At 39.8% G+C, this 25,259-nt stretch overlaps 1 protein-coding gene across 2 annotated transcripts in view; it reads left to right on the top strand.

Annotated features, from left to right (window-relative positions):
- Window positions 1–1,880: 1,880 nt before the first annotated feature.
- The window catches only part of Stxbp6 (syntaxin binding protein 6), a 43,580-nt gene continuing 20,201 nt past the window's right edge, over window positions 1,881–25,259 (top strand). For both annotated transcript variants that reach the window (XM_050137397.1, XM_050137395.1), the window contains exons 1-2: window positions 1,881–2,035; window positions 2,870–3,035. In XM_050137397.1, coding sequence (XP_049993354.1) covers window positions 1,991–2,035; window positions 2,870–3,035 — 211 coding nt within the window. In that variant the 5' untranslated portion in view covers window positions 1,881–1,990. The remainder of the gene's footprint in view (window positions 2,036–2,869; window positions 3,036–25,259) is intronic.

The raw sequence follows: 25,259 nt of genomic DNA on the forward strand, positions 1-25,259 counted from the left end.
GATGCTAGGAGAACTTGGCATCAGGTAATGATGTGTTAATTCCGCACCACAACTATTTGTTCCGGGTATGAGACTTAACACATAACGTGTGTGTGTGTGTGTGTGTGTGTGTGTGTGTGTGTGTGTGTGTAAAAATGGTGATTCCCAAAGTTTGCAATAGTCTAGAGCAGTGGTTCTCAACCTTCCTATTGCTGTGGTCATTTAACACAGTTCCTCATGTGGCAATGAGCTCCAACTATAAAATTTTCATTGCTACTTCATAATTGTAAGTTTGCTAGTATTACAAATTGTAATATAAATATCTGTGTTTTCCAATGTTCTGAGGGGACCCCTATGAAAGGGTTGTTCACCCTCCCCCCTCAAAGGGTCATAACCAAAAGGTTGAGAACCCCTGGGCTAGAGGCTGAGAGGCCATTGGTGATCTTGTAAGGGGGGTAGTGAAGGAATGATGACTTCCTAACCACAGAAGAAAGGGAACTGGTGTGAAATGTTCGAACATTTTATCCAAATATAACTGAACTAATAAGCAAGAAGCCCAAACAATATTTGATGTCAAAAATTATTTGCTAGATTCAGTTTAGGAGCACAAGGAGACTGTACTAAAGCCATAAGGCCAGATTCCATGCTGGACCTGGAGACTCACCACAGCTGAAGGCAAAGTCACCTCATTGACTTCTCTCTTAGGCTCTCGACTACTTCAGTAATGAGCTGCAGGATACATGAACCATAGAGGCTTTATTTAAAAATACGTGTTTGTGTGCATGCATACATGGAGCTGAAGTTACAGGTAATTGTGAGCCTTCCAGCGTGGGTGCTTGGAACCAAACTCATGTCTTCTGCAAGAGCAGCAAATGCTCCTAAATGCTAAGCTATCACTTCAGACCTACAGAGGCTTCTTCTCAGCAACTATTGGAGCAGGTGTTTTCTCTTGCTCATCCCTCAAAACTCTACGCCACCTGCTAAGTATCTGCATAGTTATTAGGAGCACAGGTACAATATTCCCCAGATGCACATTCTTCCTTAAGGCAGCAACTGGGATGGAATGCATTGCCGCCAGTGGTTTTTGGCACTCTCCCTGGCTCCTTCATGATGTCTCATGATTGTGGCTTCCCTGGCTTCCACAGACATGACATAGTGGCTCGTTGGAAAGCCTTGTCGCGATCTGTAATGACCTCCTCCACCATCCTTGAGCCCTAAATTATCCGCGTAATCAAATGCAGGAATGTTTTGGAGTGCCTGTTTACAAGTACCTGTGCTTGACTTTGCCTGAGAGGTGATGCTGCCCGTCTGCCTGCAGCACAGAAGATTAAAAACTACTTAGGGTGGAAAGATTGCCCTGGCCCTCAGGTTTAGGGACGAAAAGAATTCATGTTGGAGCTATGCCCAGAATCCTAGCCAGACAGCCTTAATCAGAGGTAAACTAGATACAAACTGGGTCATGCTATAAAGTCAAGTCCATCACGGAAGCTCCAGTATTGACAGTGAACTGTAAAACCGGAAATAGGCCTGGTAACTACCCCCAAGGAATTGGTAACCTTTCCCGCACTTAAAATTCAGCCTTCCTAATGAGTCCTTTCTGAGGCCTGCCTGCCCTGCGTACCTCTTTCCCTGAGAGCTGGAATTGTGCACTTGTAGCCTCCATTAAATTACTTGGTGTAATTCAGTTAAGATATTTTCAGTTCAATTGGATGAAGACATAAATGAAGCGACAGTCACATTATGAACTGCTGTGAGGGGGGGGGGAGGCTATAACTTTATCTTGCATGCACTTCTCCCTAAAGGCAGCTCCCATCTTCTCTCCATGCGTGTGCGCATTCGATGTCATGTAAAAATAACACTGAGTGAGGAAATCAGCCAAATTGCCCGCCCACTAATCTTTTTTTTTTTCCTCTTTGTTTTAACAGTGACAAACAAGAAACCCACACAGGCATCCATCACAAAGGTCAAACAGTTTGAGGGCTCCACATCCTTCGTCCGAAGATCCCAGTGGATGCTCGAGCAGCTGCGCCAGGTTAATGGCATCGATCCTAACCGGGTGAGTGAAGTTCTCAATGCTAGGCAAAGGAGTTCTCGTCACACGATAACTCTGATAGAGCACAGCAGGGGAATGGTAGCTAGAGCCTTTCTTATGAGGCTATTTCTCTCTTTCAGTTATGTGACCAAAACTCCCCGGTCTATGCTCCTGTCTTAGGGGGAAAATATACATTTTCCATGTTTGATAGGGAAACCCAAGAAATGGCCCATAGGACACTGCTGTCTCCAGCATGTTTCTCAACGTAGGGCAGAGCTTAAAGAATCATGTCCCTAGGTATGAAAACCCAGGTGTGTCAACATTTCATTTGCCTCCTAATGCCAATAATTTAATGGCGTTTTAAAATAATGCATTAAGATTTCAACAGAAATGTGTCATGATGTGAGCATGTATTCAAAGGACCTCTTTTCTTTGGTGCTCAGCCTTCACTGTCCCCAAACATCAGTGAAGTACTGAAGGAACAGGGGAATTCCTTCCCACCCTTTGCATAAAGAAATTAACAAAAAAAAAAAAAAAAAACAATGTGGAAAACTTAAAGGAATTTTTTTTCTAGTAATTGGGCAGATTCTACAGTCAGCTTTCTGACACCCGAGTCTTGACCACTGCAGTGCTGGCCTTCTAGACACATATCTAAATATAAAAATACTTGGATTTCTTTGCTTGACAAAGACTTGCAGATTCTCCACGAATTTGGATCATCGTAAAGATGAATGTTACGGTACATTTTTTTTTTTTTGAGTTTTTGTTTTAGCTTTTGTGCCTCTTTTGAAAGGCCAGAGCTCAAAGTGGAAGTTTGTGTGAATTTGCAATCAGCAGTTACTTCACTGTCTTTTCCAGGATTCTGCAGAGTTTGACCTGTTGTTTGAAAATGCCTTTGACCAGTGGGTTGCTAGCACGGCCTCAGAAAAGTGCACCTTCTTCCAGATCCTCCACCATACCTGCCAGAGGTACCTCACAGACAGGAAGCCAGAGTTTATTAACTGCCAATCCAAAATTATGGGAGGTAAGTGGGCACTTGCACTATTACAACCATACTATTTCCCGACCCTCATTTTCATATAAGAAGCTGGGCGTTGAGCGACATAATTCAGAATAAACAAAAGCATCAAAATGCTCAGAACTAGTTGATACTAAGGCATGTGTTGTATATATATGCACATCTGGAGACAAAGGCAGGCTTTCATTCTTCCACAAGAGCCTGTCTTATTATAAAAAAACTGTCAGCATAACTAGAACAGTTTGTACTATGAGAACAAGTCTGTCTCTTTATTAGAAATCCTCAGTTTGATCTCTTTGCTGCCTTTGCTATAGGTCTATTGCAAAACACTCTTCTTGGTTCCTCCCATTTTCCTTCCTACGTTTCTTCAAATTCCTCCTAATACAGTACTTACTGTATTAATTTTATAAAATCACTGTGATAGGGTACTTGGCAGAAACATCTGATGGGAGCCAGGATTTGTGTTGGCTCACAGTTCAGAGGAAAATGCAGTCCACTCATGGTGGGAAATGCATTCACAGGGAGGCAGGAGCAGCTGGGTCTGTGGCAGAGGGTGCTTACAAAGTAACTTTTTAGGAAGTGGAGATAGTCTGTAGCCTTCACACTTACACATCCCCCTAAGTGTAAGCCCCATGTTCAAAATGTTCTGCAACCTCCAAAATCAGTGCCCCCAACATAAACCTGTGGAGGGCATTTCATATTCAGACTGTAACACTTTCTATCAAAAGCTTTTCTTGTTCTTTCGGGAATAGCATCCAGAGGTGAGTTGGTATTGTAAGCCAGGCTTAAGGGGCAAACATTGGTGCTGGAAACATTTGAGGGTGCCCACATCTGTGTTTCCAGTGGCAAGGCCTTTTAGGAAAGCCATGCTGACAAAAATGAAAGCTTTTTGATCACTTGAAGTCGGGGACATATTTTAGAACATTGGTCTTTCTACTGATCGAGAAAAATATTTTTAAATGCACCAACTTTGCCATCATCAAATACTGAGAAGATCTCATTAGAGATGATGCATCATCCCCTTGGATTCTATTTATCTTTCGGATGACTATGGGGGAGAAAGTATTGCTTTGTGCTAACAATTGATCTACTCATACTGTGCTATTTCTCCATGACACGTTGTATTGAGAAGACACTGTCTGCTTCATTATTTCCTCTGTGGCTATTTATATTTTAGGGACCTTAGGAGGTCTTTCTTATGCATCAAGGGGGTTCTATACTCTAACTCCTCTGTTTAGTTCTAAAATATGTGGGATGATGAATCATATTATATATACATATATATAATTATATATAATATATATAAATAATATATAATTATATATAATATAATACATGGTAACGTCATACAGCATGACTCTGAAAGATGAGTGTAGAAGGGAAGCATTAGAATGGGGTATTTTTCCCTGCTATGCCTTTGCCACTTGGAAATCTTCGAATTAAACCTGCATTAAAATCTCATCCTTATCCAATTCGTTAAATGGGCAAACTCTAGTTTTCGGAGCACTTGCAGCTATTTTCAATGCACAGTAAGTTGTCCAGGAAACCAAGCGTTTACTCATTCTTCATCAGATGGGATTTTCTCTTCTGCCCTAACATCAGATTGGTTTCTGCTGTAAGCCATTTTCTTCGTTGAGGTTGGTATGTCCATTAGCTTGCTGGTTGGCTCTCTCCTGTGGCTCTGTGAGAGGCCTCCCCGCGCATTGCTTCTCTGTATCCACATTGAGAATGGAGTCCAGAAGGAGACACGACGTCACAGGAGACATCTTTCACATGTTCTTCATTCACCTGGAATATACTCACGTTCCTCACAGGTCAAACCCAGCTGTGTATATTGGTCATTGGCCCTGTCTTCTGTTACCTTGTGAACCCCAAAGATGCAGCACTGAGATGGATCCTCATATTTCTAATGCTAAGCAGTTGGTGTGTATGGTGGATAAAACTACATTGCTTTCCTCTAGTCAGAAAAAAAGAATAAGCTAATGAGATTAGACACCAGAACTAATTCTGCCTCCTGTGACTCTAGGTATTACTCTTATTTATTTAATTTTTCTTTTATTTTCCTTTAGTTTTCTCAGGAATAACACCTCCTAATAGATTAGAGGATTTCAGTTCTATCATTCTGAGCAGCCATGATTCCTGAGGCTTAGTTTATTGTTGAATTATTTCTTGACTAAGGAACTAAATAATTTACTCTGTTAAGTATCGACTGCTCCCACTCTCCTTGGGAGAAAGAGAAAGTGTGTACTGAGCATGCTGTAATTTGCTGGCAGCATATGTGTCCCTAATGAATGCAATTTTTCTTGTTCAAACAGTTGTCTGTCCTTGATAACAGTTGTGCCAACACGGCCTAATGAGCTAGTGCTCTTATTATCTTCCTTTCTTTCACTTACACAATTCTGAAACTTAAAAACGGTGTTTCTTGGATGACTCTAGTCTGACGCTCTTACTTTTGTGAATCTGTTCCATCTTCAGCAGATTAAACCCCACATAATTTCTCAAAATCTTTGCTTATCACCTTCTATTCAGGTCACAAGTTGTATATGTAAATGTTCGTTTTACTTTGAAGTGGGGAAGTTTGTGATTTTTTTAAGGAAACTATTATTGTTATTGGTGTGCTACCCTCCAACAATCTCTCTACATATGTTATCTTACTTGGCATGAATGCAGCCTTTGGAAATACAATTTCTTATCTCTGCAGAAAAGAATAAGAACCAGGGTTATTAACTAGCTAGGGAAGGGTCATGCCACTTGTCAGGAGTGGAGATAAGAGTCCAGCGATGGCTTTCACAGCCCTAATGGCATCTTACTTGGAGAATGTGACGTGGCTTAAGTGTGACTAATGCTCTGTAGGAATTGTTGAAAACTTTTTAGCCGGAACATTCCTAGTTTTTAAAAGGCGACTGGATAGGAGAGATGGACTAGAGGTTGTGGATAGTTTTAAACGTCTTCCTTGCCACTTCTTGTATATATAATGACAATGATTATCTACTTTCTGTCCTAAGAGCCATAAATTCATCAAAGACCTTTAAAATCATCTGACTTTGAATTGTTTCTTGGTCTTTTTGGGGGTAAGGGGTGTCAGAATTTCAGAACAGTTAAAAACACAGGAAAGATGGTACTGTCATGGCCTCCCAAAGCTTCTGAGTGTGCTCCAGTGCTGTCCTTGGAAAAACTGAGATCCAGTGGTTTAAAGTGATTTTATCAATGTCCCAGAGAACATACCTGTCCTCTGAATAACACTGTCTTTAATACCGGTCTAACATAAGGTTATCACCTAAATATCAACAACTCCATGTCATCCTAGCCCTGCATCTGTCAACTGTGCAGGCCAGGTGTGATTCTATGCTTTATTTTTTCTCATGGGGAAGGTCAGTTACAAAAAAATGAAATTTTTTCTTTGACATATTCAAAATTCTCTGCTTTAAAATGGTATTTCCTTAGCTCCAAAGGAAAACAGGCATTTAGGCCTCCTCACCGCTAGTTCATGGTCTGAGAAAGAAGTGAGGACGTCTTCGTGGCTGGTTGAAGGCCTTCACGAAATGGAAGCAAAGCTGCATTCCCTCAGAGATGTGAACGGGGACCTGCTGGCAGCTCCTCATTCTTTCGTAGCTGTCTCCTTATCTCTAGATAGCTGAAGATAGTTGACCTAGGGCAACATTCCCAATCCCATTCCTAGCCTTTATATCCTATCCTCTCATGTACCAAGATTCAGTCTCTTCAAAATTAAATCCATCTTTCAGTTTTCTGATTCTCCAAACTACCTAGCAACCTGCACAGATGGATGAAACCATTCATAGCTGCTGCAAGGTGACATGGTATCATGAGTGGGATCCCTGGATGTGAAGTATCAAGTTCACATGAGTTGAATATACTTCTGGCATCATAGCTTTTATTTTTCTCTGTATCTGTTTTACATGGAGATGATAGAACATTATACTCCTGATAACATATGTATGCTTGAATTTTCGCTCCTGAGAAGAGACTTTCCTTTTAAAGAAATACAGTCAGCTCCAAATAGAGCACTCCTTTAGGTAATGGGAATTCTATTTCTTATTAATTTGAGGTCCCAAGTCTGGCTTTGTTATCTTGCTTGCTTCATTACTCTTAGTAAAATGTGAAACTTTCCTAATGGCTCTCACCCTGTGTTTATGACTTCACCTTTTATAGTGATTGCTGCTGACATATTTGGATATTTGGTATTTGAGACTCCAGTTTTCTATTTCTAAGTATTTGCATAACATAATGATATAACTTTTGAGAGGAGACTCAAGTCTGAATGCAAAATTTATTTATGCTTCATACACAGCTTATGCACAGAGCCTGAATGTAGATAATAGTCTTAATAGCTCTGAACATGAAACAAAGTTTTTCCACAGAGGAAATGACTGGGTGAGTCTTTTCCCTTACAGATCCTAAGCAACTCTTAGCTTACCCCTGTTTTTCTCTAAAGCCCATCATGAAATCAAACTGGAATATTTCACATGTCTGTGCCCAGAAAATTTTAGGTTTGGAGGTCATTTTGTTTTGTAGACTTTCAGATGAAGGATGTACTAGGAACTATGGACAACTCTCTGGGTCCTGACTACTTCTGTGTTGAAACTGCAAAGTTCGTATGGTAATGATAATTTCATTTTCAGTAAGTGGCATAGATTATTTATGGAATGAAGTGATTTATTCTCAAGGTGAGCATGCAGTGAAGTTTATCTTAAGAGTTTTCCTTGAACACCAAGGCCGAAGGCCCTGACTCATTGGATTACTTCTAATCTTCTGCTTCTTGATGTGCCATCCTCCAGTGGCTCTATGAAGTTCAGGCATGCGCATCTTCTCTTGTCACTGATCCCACGGGTGATCCCTCAGCCCTGCCCATGTGTCGAGCGCTGAGCTATCCACTTATGTACACCCACAAAGTGGCCACTCTCACCACCTTCATTCACCTTCCTGGTAGGCATCAGACTTAAAAAGCAAACTGCACATTGGCAAGGTAATGGTCACACTGCATTTTAAGGGATGGCTAGCAGCTGACAACGGGGCAAGATGAAATAAGTGTTCTCTTATTCCAGCAGTTAATCCAGACAGTTTGATTTCTATGTTAACTATATTCAGAATTTAAAACGTGGCAGATTCCTTTCTCCAGGAAACCAGCCTGTTTTGAAGAGCCATATATTTGATCAGCAGCAAAAGGTATTTCAGACACATTGCCCTTGTGCACTCTCTTCTTCAGAAGATGGTATAAAGCCCAGGATTCTGAGCACTATTAGGATGCCAGAAACACAGATGCCTCTCATGTCTCCTTCATCCCAGGCTGCCCTTTGTCTGTCCCTGCTGAATGGTATACTAGAAAGGAAGGCCAAAGGACTCTACTAGCTTCCCCACGGGTGGGCAGAATGCAAAGACTGAATAACAATGTGACTTTGTATTAGACTTCTTTTTCCACAAGCAAAGCAAGGCCATCCTTGTAAGGTGTGGGAATAGACGATGTCATCTTGTGAATGTCACAGGCTCAGATAGTGTAAAGTAAGACAACACACTGAGTAGAGGAGATGGAGATGGCTCGGTGGGTGAGAATGCTTGCCACACAGCGTGAGGACCTAGATTCGGATCTCCAGCAACCAAGGAAAACCCCAGGTGTAGCTATATATCATGACCTCCACCACTGTTAGAAAAGGCACAGGTACAAGATTCACGAGGGCGTCCTGGCTACCTAGCCCTCTCGAATTTCAGCGAGAGATCCTGCTGCAAATGCATATGGTGGAGAGTAATATAGGCGGCGATGTAGCCTCTGCATGTGTGCACATAGGATCACAGGTCTGCACTTACAACATATATACATCATTCACATGTGCCACACACATGTGCATGCATGACTTTTTTTAACCTTACAAATACTTTTCAAATTAAAATATAATTACATTATTCCTCCCCCTCCAACCCTTCCTATGCAGGCCCAACCCCCGCCCCTATTCTCAAATTCGTTGCCTCTATGTCTTTAATTACTATTAAAATATACAACAAAAAACTGGGCATGGTGGCTCATGCCTTTAACTACAGCACTTGGGAGACAGAGGCAGGCAGACCTCTGTGAGTTCAAGGCTCGCCTGGTCTACAGAATGAGTTCCAGGACAAGGAAAGGTATACAGAGAAACCCTGCCTTATAAAACAACAAAAAAGAAAATATATAACAAATATATATATATATACATATGTGTGTTTGTTTATGTATAGACATGTATATATGTACATTTATATACACATTATATATATATATATATTCCTTAATATAAAAATGTAACCTGCTCAGTCTACGTAAAAGACTTGTATGTGTATGATTTCAGGATAACCAATCTACATATTCTTCCTTGGGGAAGTCGATTTTTTCCCACTACCAGCATTCCTTACTTGCCTCTAGCAGTTCTTTTTCCAGGGTTGAGATCCCAAAAGATTTTCCCCATCTCTTGTTTGAATGTGTTTGGTATCGGTTTTTTTTTTTTTCGCATCTTGTTTACATGGCCTCATTGGTGAGATTTCATGAATGTAGCTTCTCTGACCTTTTTAGCAGACACAATTCCACAGCAAACTTCCTGTTCCTCTCCTTATTACAGTCTCTCCATCCCCTCTTCAGCTACGACGAGTTTTGGGTGCAGGAGTTGGATTGTAGATGTTTCCATTGTGGGACTGGGCAGCGGACGATCTCTTGTTTGCTTCATTTTGGTCAGTTGTGGCTTTCTGTTTGTTTTATGGGGGTGTTTCATTGATGAACTACACTTACCTGTGCGTAGAAGGTAAGTATTTACAACGTAGTTAAGAATTGTGCTGGTTTAGAAATGAGGCAGGAATAGATTCTTCGCGAATATCGATGCTCTAACCGGCTGTAGCCAGTTGGCTTTCTGGTGCTGTGAGAGCTTGTCCTCAGGGAGGAGATTTTCAGCTCAGATCCAGCTCAGATCCAGCAGGTCTTGGACAGGCATGAGATCCTGTGGAATGGGACTTCTCTTTAACCTCTGAGTAGCAGCCAAGGGCAGCAGCAACATGTTCCGGGGAGTCTCTTGGAAAACTTTGAACAACAAGCCAAAGGTGCTTCTTATGCCTCATCCTGAGATTTTTGTTAGCTAGTCCGTGGCTCTCAGGGAACAGTATCAGTCCCTATGAGAAAATTTTATTTAAACTATGTATATATGTGTATATACTGACTTAAAACATGTGTTATAGGCAATTTTAGGTAGATAGATAATATGATTTCTAATGACCTTTTGAGACATCCTTACTGGTATTTTACCCCCTCCTTCCTTCTATATTAATCTTGTGCTTTGTGTGCTGTAATGAATCCCTTGTTCCCCCATTCCCCTCCTTAAATCACATGTATCTTGCTGTTCCCCTTCCTATTGCTCCCCCACCCTGCCATGATCCCTTTACTTTCCTGGTTTCTGTAGTTATTCCAGAACATGTGCAAGCGTTTATGGGGGAAAATACGTGATGAATATAATCCCGAATTCCAATTAATTAATATGGTTCTTCAAAGGAACGTGTTAACATTTGCTGTAATTGTTAGATTTCTTCTATTATTGAATATTTTAATATATAAAGGTTTTATGGATCATGGACATGAACATTCTACACGCGTTCTGACCAAGAACATTAACATAAATTGCCTATTTTTCTAGAAAGTCTTGTGTAGTGTCGCTTCTAACTGAAACTCAGTACACTTGGGCATATACACCCATTCTCCACCCCTCCCTCTCCCTATCCTTACCCAGCACCGTACTTCGCAGGTAGAATTAACTTGTTTTAAAGGTTCCATGTTGTTTCTAGATATGTAGGAACAGACACAGAACAAAAGAGGACGAGCTTCACAAATAAATCCTAGTTATTACAGAGCTACAAAATGTCTCTTCTGGCCCTTTAAATCAAGAGGACTCCTTGTCAGAGTTCCCTTGGTGACTATTTTTGTTGTCCTTGGAAAATTAGTAGCAATCTTTAGTTATCCTTGCCCTTGGTAAAAATGAAGAAAATGACTTGTGAAACACTTACTGCAAATCCCAACAGTACTAAGGAACAGAGCTGGTGTTTAATTGAGATCTGAATCTTTTTCCCTACCCATTAAATGGAGACAAAGACTTACAAGGCCCCTTCGTGGACAAAGGGCTTCATTTCTTTTTATTGATTTAGCTTAGAAGAGGAAGTAATACGACTTTAACAAGTTCTTTGTGAGCCTTAAATTAAAAATTGTGTTTATACACCCATGAATGACATTTAATTGTGTTAACGTCCAGATAGAGAGACTTATTCCTTCCATAAAACCATTTTCATTGCTGTAGCCAACACATCTTTTCCCGGACAGCGTGTTTTATTTCAGACTTACCTCAGAGAGCTTGAGGGTACAGCATGTGTACTGCTCTCTGTTCAACCTCTCATACTGAAGAAAAAGAACATCACAGATAACTTGCTGGAGACAGGAATAAACAATGAAAAATTTTAGTGAATTAGTAAAAATAATGATGATGAAGTATATAATTGGAAAATCCTATTTGAAGGAGATACTTTGTTTTTGTTATTGGTATTCTACAATTGTAGCACTTCAAAGAAAAGAAAAATAGGAAAAAACAACACGACTATGGGGCTGGAGAGATGGTTCTGTGATAAAGAACACTAAACTGCTCTGCCACTGGACCTGGGTTCAATTCCTAGGTCCACATACAGGCTTGCTGTAGGGTTTTTGTTGTTTGTTTTGTTTTGTTCTTTGACTCTTTTGGGGGTCCACCACCCAACTCCCAAATAAACCACATACATGGAGTCTTACTATTTCCTAAGAATATCTGGCCTTAGCTTGACTTGTTTCTAGCCAATTTTCCTTAACTTAAATTATCCCATCTCCCTTTTACTTCTGACTATTTTCTTTATTTCTGTATACCTTTCTTTATTTCTTACTCTGTGGCTTGCTGTGTAGCTGGATGGCTGCCTCCTGGAGTTCTCCTCCTTGTCCTGCTTCTCAATCTCTCCTGAATTTCTCCCCCATTTTATTCTTTCTGCCTGCCGTTCTCGCCTTACTATTGGCCATTCGGGTCTTTATTAGACCAATCAGGTGTTTTAGACAGGCAAAGTAACACAGCTTCATAGAATTAAACAAGTGCAACATAAAAGAATGCAGCATATCTTTTCATCATTAAACAAATGTTCCGCAGCGTAAGCAAATGTAACACATCTTAAAATCATTGTCTACAACAGCTCACAACCATCTGTATCTCCAGTGTATGGGGGCCAGCACCTTCTTTTGGCCACCAGATACCTAAGTGGTACCCATGCATACACGGAGGTAAGACACTCATACACATATAATTTAGAATGGATTTTTAAAAAGAGGCACAAGTGTGTTTCCCTTACTACATGATCTATTGACATAGCTCTGTGTACCAGGGTCACTTATCCCTGCCTGAGATGGTATCACTCATTAGCCCTGTGACTTTCTCTAAGCAATTTACATTATACTCTCTGCTTTACTATATTATGGGGCAGTAATGTGTACCTTAAAGGAATGGCATGGAGGTTAACTTTAAAATATTCAGTCAAATGAGTCTCCTATTTTGAACTGACAATTATATATATGATGATTTATTCATACTATATACATATATAACTGTATTACACATATAAACATATATAAATAAGGGTCTCATTTAGAAATTTTTATCTACATGTCTAAAAATTTCTAAATGAGACCCTTATTTATTTATATACATTAGTAAAATCCCAAAAATTTAAATTGCATATTCATATTATTGCATGTTTTTCAGAGTATTTATCAAACATTTTCTTTATAAAGAAAATTCCCTTGTATTCTTAGTCATGTTTGCCATGCAAATAGCTGCATAGTAACTTCTTTGTTTCAGATAGGAATGAGCTTGCTGCATTGTAGATACTTCAGATGCTTGGGATGCTGAATTATTTACCATGGTTTTATAGAATGCTGAAAGTGTTGCATTTTATGTTTGACATTTATGGAGTGCATATGTTACTGCTGACTTAACAAAACAATGATGTTCAAGATATATTGAATGACACTATGCCAGAGTTCAGGGCACATAATTCAAAACGCCTAGTTAGAAAAAAAAAAGTTCCAAGGCGTGTTTTTGCAACTTTACAAGAGAATGAATATATGTTTGCCACAAGAAAATTTTTCATGAATCTACTTCTAGTTCCTCTGCCAAAAATGAAAATGCACGAATCAGGTGAGGCTGCTTTGTAATGAGAAGTGAGTTAGCATTTCATCCACAGAAACAGACGCCCTGTGCCATTCACATGCTGGCATACAAGAGCATTTTCAAGAACTTTGAAATCTAGCTCTCCACTTGATCTTTCTGTCCTGTGATGGACTAATATCTGTCATCTCTTCAGCAACAGGATCTTATCTTCAGAGTTTGGTGAGCAGCCAAGCGCAATAGCCTGAACTATTTTAGGGGCCTTTGGGATAGTCCTCACAAACAACTCTAAGGGAGATGTTCTATACTTGCACTGGACTTTTAATTTGGCAACCTACAGCTTCTAGGAAGAACATTATTCCTTGTGTAGGGCAGTTCCAGGTGAACTCCTTTACATACACACATTTATACACTTGCGCGCATGCACATTCATATACATGCACACACACACACACACACACATACTACTGATGGAGGAAGGTAATTGGTTAATTATAATAAACCAACTGCTTGGCCTCATAGCTTAGAACATAGGTGGGTGGAATAAACAGAATAGGATGCTGGGCGGAAGAGGAAGTGAGGTCAGACTCTGCTCTGCTTCCTGACAGACACCATGCTCCGCTCTCCCAGGCAACTCCAACTCAGGATGGACCTAGGCTAGAATCTTCCCGGTAAGCGCAACTTGGGGTGCTTACACACATCATTAGAAATGGGCTAGTCCAGATGCGAGAATTAGCCTGTAAGGGCTAGGGTTCATGGGCCAAGCAGTTCTTAAATGAATACAGTTTGTGTGTTGTTATTTCGGGCATGAGCTAGCCAAGTGGCCTGGGTGTTGGGGACGCAGCCCCGCCGCTCCTTATTTCAACACACTACTCCCCATCCCTCCTCTGCCCTTCTTCCCATCCCTTTCTCCAGCTAAACCTTTCCCTATTATTTACCCTTTCTCCTTATTATCTGTACCTCCCCTCAGTTAACACCACCCATACGCACACACACACAAACACACATACAAGCACACACATGTGTACATACACACACAAACACATACTCTAGTGTTCCAGTTCTAGTTTTCTGGATTCTATGGGTGCTTCATTTAAACACACAAGTCCAAAGATTACAACATTTGTCTATTTGATCTGGGTTATTTCACTCAGGAAGCTGCTGTGTGGGGTTCTCAGGTGGGAGAGCATCAATAGTCTTCACCCAGCTCTGAATCTTATAAACTACAGTATGAAACTGCATGTCAAGATGCATGCATGGGATGAGAGCAATCAAATCTGTTCAATTGGATTTAGAGCCCATTTTATAGGCAGGCCTCACAGTTGAATCTACATCCTGCTCAATGAATATAGATAGTATCAAATGGCCCTCTAAGCTCATTTCCCTATGCTGCTAGGTTAGGTCGGATCTCAGCTCTTATCCGAGAAGTTTCTTTATGCAGTGGACACTCGTTATCCAGAAACTCACAACTAGTCAAAGTACAGAGAATAAGCTTAGTGAAGTGATCAACCACAAATGGAACATCTATATTGCTGCCTCCCCTGACCGACCATTTTGGAAGAGGACAAGGAAAGGCTATAGAAGCTTGAGGTTAGGGAGGACCGGGACAGAACAATGTCTTCTGGTCATAACAGGACTGCTGCATCCTTGACCTCGCGGCAGCTGTGGTTGCCTGCACAAGGTCAAACCAGTCAGCCTGGAAGCATGGAGGAGGAGGGGCTCATAAGCCCCAGCTGCTCACTGACGAGCTGTTGAAAGTTCATGGTTTCTGGGGAGGATATGTTTTCTTTAAGGGGTTGGAACTTGGTAAGTCGTTGACACGTGTGGATAGCCTCACACCTCTGAGTACATGAGCAACACAATTTGAACTTACTGAGCTACTTTTTAAGGAGGGGTGCAAGAAAGTCAGAGGGATTGAGGAGGTGGGTGGTAGATGATAGGTGATAAGGTTAGGAATCATGGGTTGTTATAATTAAAATACATTGTCTGTAATTCTCAAAGAATAAATTGAAATAGTATATTTTTTTTAAAAAGTAACAATGTTACGTACCGTCTATTAAGTGGAAGATTTTAAACTCTCCTTATTTCCAAATGCCAATATTACTGTTTCATTCAATGACCCCTTGGACTGAAAATGGTACTTGAGTACTCTCATTCTTCCTGATAATAGGACAAAGAAATTGACCAATAGATAGAGGTCTTGGAGGAGACATTATCCTGTAAGAAGCTACTGCTCCTGGTGGTCACAGTATTTATGAAACCGAGTTTTTAAAAAGTTGGTTACCCTTCTACTATTCAGGTCACTATTGTGCTCAAGAACATATCATGCCAACCATTACTATAGCTCCACAGGGCTCACACCTACGTAACACTGTTGGTGAGTTCTCCCCCAGCAGCCTACATGGCTCCTTCTGGTGTGATGAAAGTAGGAAGCTTTTTGAGCAGTACCAACTTGATTTCTCCAAGTCCTGTGACCAAAATGTATAGTTACTGTCTTCAGCAATGGGGTCTTGACATCAAATTATGGTGGGCAACCAAAAGCAGCCTGTATTGTTTTGGGGGTACCTGGGACACTTGTGATTAACAACTCAAAGCTAGGTATTCCAGACATGGCAGTGGGCTTTTATGTGGTGTCCTGTGACTTCTGGGAGGGGTATTATCTGCTATCTAGTGCAGCATCAATTTCTCTCTGTTATGTGAGAAGGAAACATGTGTGTATGTGTTTGAAGTTTATAAAATACATTCATTTCTGTATGACTTTTCCAAACATTCTTAGTGTTAATTATTCTTCCTTCCTCCAGAAAGGTGTGCTCACAATTTTCAATAGCAAGTGGAAAAACCAACAGAAAAATAACTGAGAACTGAAATTATCCAAAAGAAATGAAAAGGAAAAAAGGCAGAAATCTGAAAAAAATTAAAATAACTATATTTAAGGTGAATAAAGCTAATAATAATATAATTCAAAATTTAAAATTCACTGGAGTAATTCATGAGCTTCATTAGTTGCATTTTGTTGATATACAATAAGAGGAAAATTTATTCTATACAAATCTGTGGATAGGTGTTGGTGGAGGCTGCTCATTGGATCCCAGGTGCTCAGACCTGAAATAATCACACAGAAACTATATTATTTGCAGCACTGATTTTTTGCCATATTTGCCAATGACTCTAGCATATTCCTAGCTAACTTTTACATCTTAAATTAGCCCACTTCTATTTATCTGTTTATTGCCATAATGCTGTGGCTTACCCACTAAAGTTCTGGGCATCGATCTCCTCCAGTGGCTTTATGGCATATCTCTGACTCTGCCAACTTTCTCCCAGCATTCAGCTTAGTTTTTCTTCTGAGCTCTATTCTGCATAAAACAGTGCAAATCAGATTCTTTATTCATTAACTAATAAAACCAACATATATATATATATAAGTGCTTCCAACATCTTCTCCTTCTATCTAAATAAAAAGGAAGGTTTTAACTTTAACACAGTAAAATTACTTATAACAAAACAGATATCAAGGAAGACTTGTAGTTACAATACTTATATCTATTTTATCTTTTATCATAACTAAGTAAAAATATAACTATCTATTTTTTAACTCCATCAAAGACCACAGAAGAATAAAATATTGCCTAAGTAAACAGGAAGTGCACTGTAAGTAAGTTCTAAAACTTTAGAATTGACAGAGACATCTCACTGCCTGGACAGTGACCCAAGGTTCTTCTGTAATGTTGGGGCATCTATCTTCAGCCTACAGGCCCATAGTATTCAGTAGACTTTTCCACAAAGCAGGAAATTTCAAAGACAGGCCTGCCTATATGGGCAGTTTGTCAGTCACTTTTTTCTTTATCCTGAAGAATGTCTAGCAGACTCTTTCTTGAAGCAGGAATCCTGAAGGACCATATCACCCTTAGGCAAGTTCAGCAGTTATTACTCTGGGTTCTGCATGTCCAGTTTTTACAGCATACCATGAAGCAGTCCAGGCAAGAGCAGCTTCTTGCCAAAATGGCTAACAAACTCCATAAAAAGCCTCTTTGATGCCCATATTCTTGAGACATTTAAATGTCATATTCCATAGGTCTGAAAATTTTGAAGAAAACCTATCCAATTGAAATATACCTTGATATATCTAGAAAACCTAACTAGCATGACTAGAAACTTGACTGTTATGGATGATTATCTATTAACCTATATTTCTTAATATTATCAGGAATGCTCAGGTTCTAATGTCCCCTCTTTAATATGAGCTGTGAGCTCAGGTAAGTTTTTTTATATGACCCTTAGCCTTCCCATTTTCAACATAAACCAACCTTATATAATTTCCCAGAGGATTAAATAAGTTTTTACAGACCACTTTGAGCAGCATTTTATCTGACATTCCTGGTCGATGTGTATTAGCTAGTTGTGCTGTTATTTCTCAGGAATGGAAATTTGTAACAGAGATGGTTGCATTAGGCACTAGGGACTGCTTCTTTAACATTGAAGATTGGTTTTGTTTTTACAGAGAATTAATGCCTCATCACTCAGTTGTATTTCTATTCTTTTGATTTGCAAAATATGAAGCATAATGGATTTCAAATTATCTTTTGCACATGCCTAAGTATTTTATAAGATAAATCAAAATAATATGTTGTAGAGACTTTTATGTTCTGATACCAGCCAGCTGTATTGACTTACTTCTTGGAACACTAGGGCAGAGGTCTGTAAAATGCAGGGCTCTGATCAAATCCAGCCTATTTTCGTAAATAGAGTTATAGTGGAACACGTCACACTCCTTAGTTGCCTGTAATCCACAGTTCCAAGATATAACAGCAGTTGTAACAGGAGCGCTACCACTTGCAAAACCCCAAGTATTTACTAATTGGCCATTTACAGAACTGACTCTTCTGAATCCTGCCTGACAGGTATTCAGTAAGTCTATAGTCAAAACCAGTATTTTTGATACATTTCATAAGGGAACTTACTATATTTAGAAAGTGTAAGGGGCAATAGAATTATAAAGAATTCGTGGTGATAGGGATCATGTTCCCAATAGCGGTGCATGGCGTGTGCATGTGCATGTATGTGTGCATGCACATATGTGTTTACCTAAAATTACAGGAAGAGATGGAATTTATCCACTTTCTCGGTGTGGGAAATGTCCCATTTAGGGCTGCTTGCCGCTGATCTTTCTGTGAAGGGATGCTGTCAAGGCCAGTATGTCTAAAATTAGAGCACAGAGCAGGAGGGCAGACAGAGACAGACAATGCAACTTTCACTCATCATCGCCGAAGCCGGCTCCCTGTGGATTTCCCTGGCCAGGCTCCCAGTTGGGAGGGGAGGATCTTTGTAATATTTTCAGTGTGCATTTTCAAGGCCTGTTGACCTTTGAATGATGTAAGCTTTTTCTTCTCTGTTCTGGTTTAATTGTTTGTAGTTTTGTTTGCTTTTAAGCAATGTTTAACTTTTTAAGAGAAAGAACTACTGTATAAGTTTGTTGAGGACTTCATAGTATAGAAAAGAGAATAAGCGCCAGGGAATGAAAGTAGGAAGATAATTGAGTTGTCTATGCATATAAGTGTTGATGCTCACACTAGCTCAGCCCCTCGGGATATTTCTAAGAGATGCATGCCTAACGTAGGTACTTATAAAATATGTTCTCTATCGAAAATATCAGCCATTTGAAAATGTTTGTTCCCTTTAATTGCACAACACAGACCCAAACAAGTACTGTTGTGCCCATTTTGCCAGTGAAGTTCTGAGTTAAACAGTGCGGACATTTGACCAGATGTAACAACATGGAAAAGATTGTGTTTGTGGCTGAAGCAGGAGCCTTCGTTCGTTGCTTTTTCACGGTGGCCGCTATTTGTAGTCACCCACAGCTCTGCAGGGCCTTTCAGACGAACCGACCTACAGAAGACAGTGTCTGGAAGACATGCCTCAGGGGGAAGTGCAAGGGAAAGACTGATCTTAGTCCTGTCCTGTGAAAGCTGAGCTGTGTCCCTGACCTGCCTAGACTCCCAGCAGGGTTGTGTGCCCTCTACACTTTTTGACGATTTTATTGTCAGTTTCACAAAGCTTATTTTTGTCCTAGCCCCTTGCTAAAATGAATGCGAGTGCCTGTGCGGCTAACTCCAGGTGAGGCTGGTATTGTGCGTTCCACATGTCCTCAGCTCAGAAGACCTGGGACATAAAGATTTCAGCATGTTCAGTCCAGTCCTCTAATCCACCACTGAAAAAGCCACAGGACGGCATTTTATCAGCTCTGGTTCCTGATCTTAGTTTAAACTCATATGCCAGTCTCCAGGAAGTGTTCAATATTATTTGAGACGTGGTCCACTGTAGTTACATCACCGCAAGAGCTCAGATTTCACATGTGCATATGCTTCTTTTATTAAATGTAAACTAATAAGCTCAGATATCACTAGCTTTTTTTGTTGCAAGTTTGTTTCTTATTTTTTTTGTTCTTTAGAGACAGGACTTCTCTGTGTAATATCCCTAGCTACCCCCAACTCACAGAAACCTGCCTGCCTCTGACTCCTGAGTTCTGGGATCAAAGGCATGAGCCACCATGCCTAGCTCACTGCTGGCTTCTTACTAAAGTGTGAATTTAGATATTTGGTAGAAACAAATGCCAAATAGACCTCCAAATCTGCATCCTGAGGCCATTTTTTATCTTAAAAAAAATCACCTTTCCGTGCTTTTTAGAGTTTGTGGCTACGCCCCCACTTTCTTTCATCTTTCCTGCTGCTCCCACCCCTTGTTTTAGACCATTGTGTCAAGTTACATGTATTCAAAATAAGCAAAGCGTTCAATTACCTAAAAGGAGAATGGGGGAAATTGCAGCGCCATATATACCCCGTAACCTCTAATAATTATGTCTGGATCCGCTAACATGCAAATTAAAATATGCGCGTTCTGGATGTCTTTCTCATCCACAAAAGGAAATGATTACTACGTTTTGTCAAGCTCATGTCAATATGATGAGATGTTAGAGTGTTCTGCCAGCAGCTGCGCGTTAGCCATATAAGGGAAGGCTTTAATTATAGCTCCATCCTGCAGCAGAATGTGTAATTGGACTCATGTAAAATCTTACTTGAAACAAGATTTTTTTTTTCCTGAAGATTCAAAGAATTAAGAAATGGTTCTCCTTCCCCATTCACCTTTCTGTTGACCTGGTTGGCCTTTACACCTACATCCTGCTGTCTCCCTATTATAAGAGTTAACAAGAAGAAAATTTCATCTGTCAGTTGATAGCTTTCTGAATGATGTTTGGTTTTCATTTCTGAGTTGTGAGTTTGCAAGTGATATTTATCCTTGGTGTATAGACCAATTATTTGGTGTGTTCCTGCAAAGCCCCTATCTGTACTCAGTGGAGTAGGAAAGACATAATGCAATCATCCCATCATTCAGGTGCAAATGTGTATGATTTCACACACATGGAAGAGAACGCCTTACTAACAGGTGTTGCTGACAACTTTCTCAGGACGCCACACAGAGTGAATTACCAGCTGCTATGGTCTCCAGTCTCTGATAGTGAATGTGATCTCAGTGGATCATCACGCCTAAAGTCTACAGTATTTATTACTTATTGTCATTTTGTTCTTTACCCAAAGGTAGATTTTTAATGAGACAAGTGGTGAATAATTTTGCTTAATTCGCACTGCACAGAAGATTAAATGTACTATGGGTGTTATCACTAGGAGTTAATATAGCATCACTAAAAGTTATGGTCACAAGTCCAATGCAGGAAATAGGATGTTTATATTAGTGTATTAATCTCAAGTCTAGGCCTTTTCATTTTGATCCATAAAATAGGTTTATTAGTACTTATTTTCCAAAAAACACCTATTTGTCTTTAACGACATGATGGAAAATAACTTTTTATAAAGTAAAACCTAGCTTTCAATTGCATAAGCCATGTTCTTTTATTGTTGCAAAGCAACATTTTAAAGGGATTCACTTAGATAATTTAATTTACTACATGCTTACCAGATATTTAGTATTTCCCCCTCCCACTCCCAGGCACACTAAAACAACCTATTGACTCCATGTGTCTTAAATTAATAAAGCATTTTCAAGGGGCTTTTAAATTTGGGCACTCTCCTCAGAATATGTTGAAATTGTCATCATCAACCTTCCACAGTTGAGAATTCAGTCAATACAACAGCAATGCTTTCTTCCTTCTTCATGTCGCGTGACTGGAAGCCTTCCCTCAAACACTTCATATGTTAGGAACCGACTCAGTTTGCGTTGGTCTCTGCCCTTCTGGAGTCAGTTCCACAGTGGAAAAGAGAGATGGAGGCCTGCTACAGGGCTTTCATCACCTCAGCCCCAGTAACACGCATTGCCTCTACTGACAATGCACTGGCCCTCTTACTAATTCTACTGCAGGGATCTCCTTAAAATACATGCTTAAACCTATGTGAGAAAGAGAGAGTAGGGAAGGAAGAGAGAAACGGGACGCTGTTCTGTGGATCTCTAGCATTATGTCTGTCAAATCGTTCATCTGGATCATAAAGGAAAAACACTTGGGAAGCACTGCTTCAAATCCTTCAGATGGTAAGCCTGGTCTGATAGTTACGTGATACGGAAGAACCTTATATGGATGAGGATCATTCTTTCCTCGGTTCGTCTTTCTAATGCCGCTTGCAGAATATGATGCATAGCCTGTAAGCTGTCTCTCTTAACTGGCATATATCTTTATCACTAAGTTCTGTGATTTTTCTCTTGACATTTTAATCTTATCATGACTAGGGAAGGAATGTATTAAAGTTTGTTGTTCTAAATGTGGTTTTCAGTGTTTAACCCTTTTCCTTTTAAAGTGTGATATTTAAACAGGGAGGTGTGAACAACAAGCCTTCATTTCCTCCAATGAAATAAACATGGATAAAAGCAAAATCTGTTTTGGTTTAAACTCATTTTGTATGTCATACTTTTTCCACCAGATCATAGTAGTTTTGGAAACAGCGATGTTTCCAGTGAAGATGTGTCTCTATATATCAAATAGCTTCAATTAGATGTATTTTATACATGATTAGATCTTCAATAGAGTAAAGAAGTCCCTAACAACTTGGAAAGCAATATTAACCAAATTATAATTTTTTCACCATGTCCAAAATTGCACTCTTCTTTGTACTAGCCATATCATTATCTATGAGGAATGACAATGAAAATAGGATGTAGATGTATATACTAACCATAGCATGTTTTTATGAATCCATACATCTGCTGTTTCTGGTCAATTTCCCATCCATTCAGCAAGGATCAACGAATACCTAAAAAATGATACATGTTGTTCCCGGAAATGCCAGAAAGTCAGGGATGGTGCTGTGCTCTAGGAAGAGGCTCCAAGTATGACAAACGGGCAGCTAATGGACACCAGTCTGTCAGAGAAATGCAGGTGGTGGTCTGAGAGCAAGAGTAGCCTTCCTTACTCAGCCTCAGTGGATCAGAACTAGCTTCCCAGAAGAAATGTGGTTTAGGTTGCCAAGCTGATGAAAGGGAATATGGACGACAAGGGAAAATCCAATCTTGGCACTTAGATTCTGCCTCACAATTGTGTCTAAATATGTGAAAAGTCTCATATACAAAGAAAGTGGTATCGAAGCCAACCATAGCTGATCAAATCAAGATTTTATCGCAGGCTAGTAGCATAATTTTGTGTGAGTTTCGGCATTTCAGTGGGCTTAAGAGATCATGATATATATCTTAAACAACAACTATTAGGATATAATAATGAGTGTGAAGCATTTAATGTTGTGCATCACATGTGGTGGCCCTTAAGAAATCGTAGTTTCTTACAAATGGCAATGAGCTGCATTTGTGACTCTGGTCATCCAGGCATACTGTTCGTTGGCCACTCCTTTCAGTTCGCATCTTGTTAATATGAATTGAGAAAATATTAATGGCTAAAAATAGCACAGTGTATATTAGCTCCTTTCTGTTAATTGATCATAATTGGGTTCTGCTGATGATAATTGTGGTGGATTTTAATGACAAGTTGTCAGTTCTCAGAAAAATTCCTCTTAGGAAGTAAAAATTTATACCAAGAATTCATTAGTAATCAAACAAAATACCATAGAATAACTAATTAATAGTCATGAAACACACTATGGTTGTATAATTTCAAAATTTCTAAGTACCAGAAAATTTGTAAATGTGCCCACTACTGCTGCCAGCCCAGGCAGAACTGGACTGACATTGGTTAGCATGGCCATATTCTGTGCCTTGTCTTTGACAGGAGGTTTTCAACTTTATATTCACCAAATTAAACTCTGAGAATTGAGTTCCAAGTTCATGTAAAGGTCAGCGTGGTCTGGGAGACTAAAACGATGAGCCCAAAGCAATTCCTCCTTCGGTTGCTTCTGTCAGGGATTGTGTGACAGCCTTGAGAAAAATAGCTAAAGGGAGAACTAATTCAACTTATTACCTTCTAAATGCTAGGAGAGAACCATATAGAAATAATGACTTAGCCCCCTTGTAATGTAACCTTGGTAACTACAATAGCAGTTTCTCCTGCTCAGCGCATTTCAACTACAATTTAGCACCAATGTCGCCTGCACTCTGGAGACTCATTCCTCTCATTCCTGTTTCAAATCTCACTGCTGGCCCTTATGCATTGCTTAATCCTAAGCACATCATTAGTGGTTTCTTTACAACGATTTAGTTATCTTAAAGCCATTAGTTAGCCGTGAAAGATGCTAGTGATAGTCTTGAAGTAGCCCCCTTTTTTTGCCCTTTTGGGTTTTGTGATTAGTAATTAAAGTGTTTACTGAAATTATGAACTCTTGTATGTGCATATGCTTAGTGGAATGAACTTCTCAGCAAGTGAAGACTTGACATTTCCCAAAAGGAATGTGTATCGATTGGTTTAAGAAAATCAGGTGTTGGAGTCTTGACTTCCATGGTTTTTCTTTTTAAATTCTAGAGCTCATGCAAACTTTAAAAATTGATGTTGGATAAGACTTCTAGAATCTGATACTCAGAAGTTGATTTTAGGCATATTTGAGTACAGTGCAATTTTGGAAAATAGTTTCTGGTGACAATTACCACAGTAAAGCTCAAGGAGTAAGTACATCACTTTTTTTTTTTTTTCAAAGTGCATGTGACCTCTTCCACAAGAATAGGTTCTCTATAGCTTAAGGGCCTGGGAAAAGAATCTGGTACAGCCTAGGTCATTATAGAGGTCACCAAGCTCCACTGTCTTTGACACTTCCCTTAAGGCTGGATTCTATTGACTGAGAAGAAATCATCAAGATAAAAATCCAGACCTAGACAGAATAGTCTGGGGGATTCTGGTATGGCCCTGCCCTATAGATAGCACAGATTACCAGGCTATTAACAACATCCACTCCCAGCTCTCTGGATGGAAAACACTTGCAGGCATTCACCCGCCCCTTGTTGAAGAGACCAGCCTGTGTGCTTAACATTCCTGGTTTCTCTAGTGTTTGCCTGTGAGCACAAGGACCTGGTGTCTTCTTCACCAGGCTGCATCATTCCCTATGCCATGTTAATAAACAAGCCTTCATATGTTTCTTCTCCTTCGTCAACACTCTTTATGTGTATACCCATTAAATTTTTCCTCTTTTTATGTGTTTATTTTCATATAAACCATATGTATGTAATGAGTAGGCCTGAGTTAGGGTTAGGACAGTTTGATGGCAAGTGTACAAATGAAGATCAAATACAGAAAAGGGAATTTTGAAAATTCACAACCTGATAAGCTAAACAGATGCTTAGCTGCAATATAATGTGATTGACTGACTACATTAATAAAAGCATGAATACAGTGCCAAGGGTGCACAGACATGGAAAACTTTCTGCTTAAATTTTGGTGAAGTTGAGGCTGAGAAGATAATATTTGCTGCGCATCCAGGCCATCCACATCTGTCTCAAAATGTAAGGCGGACAACAACTCAATGTCAACACCCAATGTTGACCTATGGCCTCCACACACATACATACTGACATATACACACATAATTAATGAGGTCTGGTTTACCTATGTTTTCTGCCACTTGGACTTTAGTTATTATGTCTAAGAAACCACAACTTAAAC

The sequence above is a fragment of the Alexandromys fortis genome, unplaced genomic scaffold, assembly GCF_014885135.2.
Source record: "Alexandromys fortis isolate MF-2015 unplaced genomic scaffold, M_Fortis_MF-2015_v1.1 scaffold_3, whole genome shotgun sequence".
Lineage (NCBI taxonomy): Eukaryota > Metazoa > Chordata > Mammalia > Rodentia > Cricetidae > Alexandromys > Alexandromys fortis.